The 4913-nt window shown below is 56.7% G+C and overlaps 1 protein-coding gene across 1 annotated transcript; it reads left to right on the top strand.

The window, feature by feature from the left end:
* The first annotated feature begins 1024 nt into the window (after nucleotides 1-1024).
* APLNR (apelin receptor) lies at nucleotides 1025-4679 on the top strand. Its single transcript, XM_059929697.1, has one exon. The coding sequence runs from the start codon at nucleotides 1253-1255 to the stop codon at nucleotides 2402-2404; it is 1152 nt and encodes a 383-aa protein (XP_059785680.1). The 5' UTR covers nucleotides 1025-1252; the 3' UTR covers nucleotides 2405-4679.
* The last annotated feature ends 234 nt before the right edge of the window (nucleotides 4680-4913 follow it).

Here is a 4913-nt window from a genome sequence, read left to right as displayed (position 1 = left end):
TATGTACGGCAGTAAGAACTCAGGGACCGAGATGTATCCGTGTTTTCACTGCATAGTAATTCAAACACCCGTTCTTCTATATATGGACTCCTCTTTTCACTCACTCCCTAATTCATCCATCCACTTACTTATTCACTCAACAACCATTTAGTGACCACCTACTAGCTGCCAGGCACTGAGTTAGGTGCTTGGAGAAGAAGAAAAGCAAACAACAAAAGCAAAACAAAATTTATCCTGTGAACTTGGGCAAGACATTTACCTTGTTCAGCCTCAGTTTCCCCATAGATTTAATGGCTTGATTAGAGGTACTTTAGTCTGAGGTTTCTTTCTTCTGTGACTCTCTCCTCGACCCTCTAAAACTTCCTGTGCCATCTGAAAACTGCATTCTGCTAACAGCTTATGAATCGTAGAGAAATCCCTCTATAACTGGGTCTATAGACCACAAACATCCCCACAGAGAGAGGGTCAAAGCCGAGGTGTAAAGGAGGAGAATGTGAGGGGAAGGGTAGAGTGAAGTCTGCTCGGGGTGGGGCTGGGAGGGCGGGAGGGGAGGGTGGAGGACGGAGGAGACAGACCGGCCTACCAGGAGGGCATGCCAGAGGCTCAGACCATCCTGCGAAATCTCACACCCTCCTCGCCCCCTACCCTCCCCGGCTCCAGCTCAGGCTGGGTTTCAATCTGCATAATTTGCCCCATTTAGAGGGGCTGGGAGGGGGTGAGAACAGGAGGGTGCAGAGGACTGGGGAGGGGTTCTCCAAACACCAGAGGAAGCCAGAGGGAGAGAAACTGGGCCAGGAGGAGAGTAGGCTGCAAACCACAGATAACATTCTGCCCAGCACTGCAGGGGTCAATTTGGTCCACTTGCCCAGGGACAAGAAGGAAAAAAAAAAAAAGTGGGCTGTAACTTCAAGATCCTAAGACTCACAAGTGAGGGGCTGGTCTGGAGGTGGGAGGAGGGAGGGACAGCCAAGGAGGAGACAGAGACTCAGGAGGGCGCGAGGAAGTGTCTGAGCTGAGGCTGGGGCAGGGCAGGAGGGGGTGGAGGGAAGCCGGCAGGAGGGAGGCATCCTTCAGGGTCCAGAGGAGCCAGAGGCAGCTCCTCCCGCTGCTAGGAAGGGCTCTGGACACCTCCAGCCCTTCCCGCCTGCCCTCCGAGGCTCCAGCCAGCAGCTGAGGGCACTGGCTGAGTTGGCGCGACACAGCCACGGAGCTGGTATCCCCGGGACCCCCCTGCCCGACTTCGCTCCCCAGCATGGAGGAAGGTGGCGATTTCGACAACTACTACGGGGTAGACAACCAGTCTGAGTGTGAGTACGCCGACTGGAAGTCCTCGGGGGCCCTCATCCCTGCCATCTACATGCTGGTCTTCCTGCTGGGCACCACGGGCAACGGCCTGGTGCTCTGGACTGTGTTTCGGAGCAGCCGCGAGAAGAGGCGCTCGGCTGACATCTTCATCGCCAGCCTGGCGGTGGCCGACCTGACTTTCGTGGTGACCCTGCCGCTGTGGGCCACCTACACGTACCGAGACTACGACTGGCCCTTCGGCGCCTTCGCCTGCAAGCTCAGCAGCTATCTCATCTTCGTCAACATGTACGCCAGCGTCTTCTGCCTCACCGGCCTCAGCTTCGACCGCTACCTGGCCATCGTGAGGCCAGTGGCCAACGCTCGGCTGAGGCTGCGGGTCAGCGGGGCCGCGGCCACGGCCGTCCTGTGGGCGCTGGCCGCCCTCCTGGCCGTGCCGGTCATGGTGTTCCGCTCCACCGGCGCCATCCTCCACGTGGAGAACGGCACCAGGGTGCAGTGCTACATGGACTACTCCATGGTGGCCACCCCGAGCTCCGAGTGGGCCTGGGAGGTGGGCCTGGGCGTCTCGTCCACCGCCGTGGGCTTCGTGGTGCCCTTCACCATCATGCTGACCTGCTATTTCTTCATCGCCCAGACCATCGCGGGCCACTTCCGCAAGGAGCGCATCGAGGGCCTGCGGAAGCGGCGGCGGCTCTTGAGCATCATCGTGGTGCTGGTGGTGACCTTCGCCCTGTGCTGGACGCCCTACCACCTGGTGAAGACGCTCTACATGTTGGGCAGCCTGCTGCACTGGCCCTGTGACTTCGACATCTTCCTGCTGAACGTCTTCCCCTACTGCACCTGCATCAGCTACGTCAACAGCTGCCTCAACCCCTTCCTCTACGCCTTCTTCGACCTGCGCTTCCGCCAGGCCTGCGCCTCCGTGCTCTGCTGGGGACAGAGCAGGTGTGGGGGAGCCTCCCACAGCAGCAGCGGGGAGAAGTCGGCCAGCTACTCCTCCGGGCACAGCCAGGGGCCCGGCCCCGGCAGCGGGAAGGGCGGAGAGCCCACGCAGGAGAAATCCATCCCTTACAGCCAAGAGACCCTCGTGGTTGACTAGGGTTGGGATTCCGGGCGCCTGGTGCCCTCTGCCCGGCCCCAGCCTTTGCCCTTGCTCTCTGAAGGTCAGGTAGCCGGGGGCACCTTCTCTCTTGCACTTGACTCCTTTCCCCGCTCCCTGCCTCCTGCCTGCGTCTTGTCCCCCTTTTCCCTTTGCTCTGGTTCAGAGGTTTGTGGTTTAGTGGAGAGAGATTGAGCCCTGCAGACCCGGGCTCGGCCACTCAGTCTCTGTGAGACTGACCTTGCCCCAGTCTCTTAAACTCTCTGAGACTCAGTTTCTCTACATGTAGAAAATGGAGAAACTAAAATGATGTGTGTCCTGGCTCAGTAAATGTTCATTTCCCCCCCAGCATTTTTCTTGGATCTCCAGCTTTTTTCTCCCCCCTCATTTCCTTTTAGGTTTCTCGCCCCTCTTCCTCCCTCTGTTTCCCCCTTTCTCTCTGCAGTTTTTACTCAGAATCCTTACCTCCTGGCTCCCACCCCCTCTCCCATAGCTCATCTTCCTCGTTCAGTCCGTCCTTTCCATTTTTACTTCTTTGTTCTGAAGGGCTCCTAAGGGTTAAGAATCCTGAAGCTTGCAAACACTGCCCCTGTTCAAGCTCTTTGTCCTGTTCCCTGAGTGCCCCGGGGAGGGAATGGGGGAATGGGAATGGGCCGGGCAGGAGGCGGGCTGGGTATCAGCAAAATCACTGCTTCCGTCTCTGCAGCTGGAGGCCCCAGAGCCTCCCTCCAAATCGGAGCGGTTTGCTGTCATTTCAGGCACTGGAGGTAGAGCCGTCCATGAAGGGGGCCTCCCTTCCTGCAGCCCCTCCATGATGCCAACTAGATATGCTTTCTACAGATTTCCTTAGACACTTTTTTGCATCCTCTATTTTCTGTGGGGACTGGAACGCAATGGGGTTGATGAAGCAGCAGGCTCCTTGGTTTCATGATATGAATGGGGAGCTGGGAAGGGAAAATGGAGAAAGAGGGGGAGTCTGCATTTAGTCTAACTGCTGCTTGGGTTCCCTCCCCAAATCCTCATCCCTCCAACCTCCTCCAGAACTGTGAGCTGCAGTTCTCTCCCTGTCTCTCCACCCCATCCCGACATCTCCAGGATGTTTTTCTTGGGCACTGGTGTGAATGGGTGCCAAGGGTCACTTTGGTGGGGGTGGGGCGCTTGCTTTGTGTGTGTACATATGTGTAAACAAGGATGAGCATCACATGAATAGCGGTGTGCCTGTGTCACTTGTCACTTGGATGAACTCACTCCCCCTTCTCTCCAGGTCTCTGCTCTTCACCCAATATCCTTGAGGGAAGAATTTAGAATAAAAATGAGTCCACCCCCACTGGATTTGGGGGCTCTGACGGCTGGTCCGCGCTTTAAGAGAGAAGTCTGTGTTTGTGCCCAGGCTCCCCATAGGGACATCCCTTCCCAAAGCAGCTGGCGCCCAAAGCTTGGGGAAGTCTTGTGCCCTGGGTCCCTGTGCCGCTGTCCCTAGTTCTATGAGGGAAATGGGAGCTTCCCTTGACCCCTTTCCCAAGCCTGCCAACCTTGCTTTGAATTTGTAAGCATCTCCTTCATCACTCTTTATTTTTCCAGGGTCAGTAGCCCTCTTCCTAAAGGGGGACACCTGCTTGCCATGTGGTGGAAAGCACCGGGTGGGTTTTTTTCTCACCTCCCGTCAGAATCAGACTGCTTGGCTTCTTGGGGGGCTGGGAACGGGGACTGGAGCCGTCACGGCAAGACTGGTGGCATGGCAGCCACCAGAGAGGCTCTCATCCTTGTTTGTGCCCACCCCTCTCCGCCAGAGAGGCTTTGAGGATGAAGATGCTTGTGGGGCCTTTGTGCACTGAGGGCAGGGTGTGTGTATTCCGGGTTTTGTTCTTGGAGGACTCTGGACGTGAAGGACAAGACATGAGCCATGGAGGCAGGAAGAGCCCAGCTTGATGTCAGTGGACATCTTGACCTTGGATGGGATGGAGCCAGCTCTGGGAGCAGAGGGAGGGGAAGAAGGGAAGGGACTTATCTCGGCTTATTCTTCCCATCTCAGGCCAGAATCTTCCACAGACTCACTTTCTCAGTCCAGGGCTGTCCCCAAGGCATCCAGTCAAAGCTGGAGGAAGCTCCCAGAAGGGAAGAGGGTGCCCCCTGAGGCCCCATCGGTGATCCTGGACAGATGGTGGAGGAGGCTGCCGGCTGCCTCACTTGCCCCTTCTTTGGAATGTCTATGCTATTTTTTGACCCTGTTAGTCACTGCGGTTCATCAAATAAATCTTTTTGTGTGTGTGTGTAACTATTGTGTCCGAAGCCTTTTCTCACACTAGTGTCTTGGGATGAGGAAGGGACCCCTAGTTTGCAAATGTTATGGTGGGAAGTGGAGCGAATAGGCTGAGGGGAGCAGTGGGGAGAAGGGGACCTAAAAGGAGTCGAGTGGGAAACTGGAGAGGAAGCTGGGGGTGGGGGGCGAGAAGATGGAGAAAGTAGACACCAGAGAAGGGACAGGATGGGAGTGAGAACAGGGAAGACA

This window comes from Balaenoptera ricei, chromosome 8, assembly GCF_028023285.1.
Source record: "Balaenoptera ricei isolate mBalRic1 chromosome 8, mBalRic1.hap2, whole genome shotgun sequence".
Lineage (NCBI taxonomy): Eukaryota > Metazoa > Chordata > Mammalia > Artiodactyla > Balaenopteridae > Balaenoptera > Balaenoptera ricei.
This window is presented reverse-complemented; position numbering and strand designations above follow the sequence as displayed.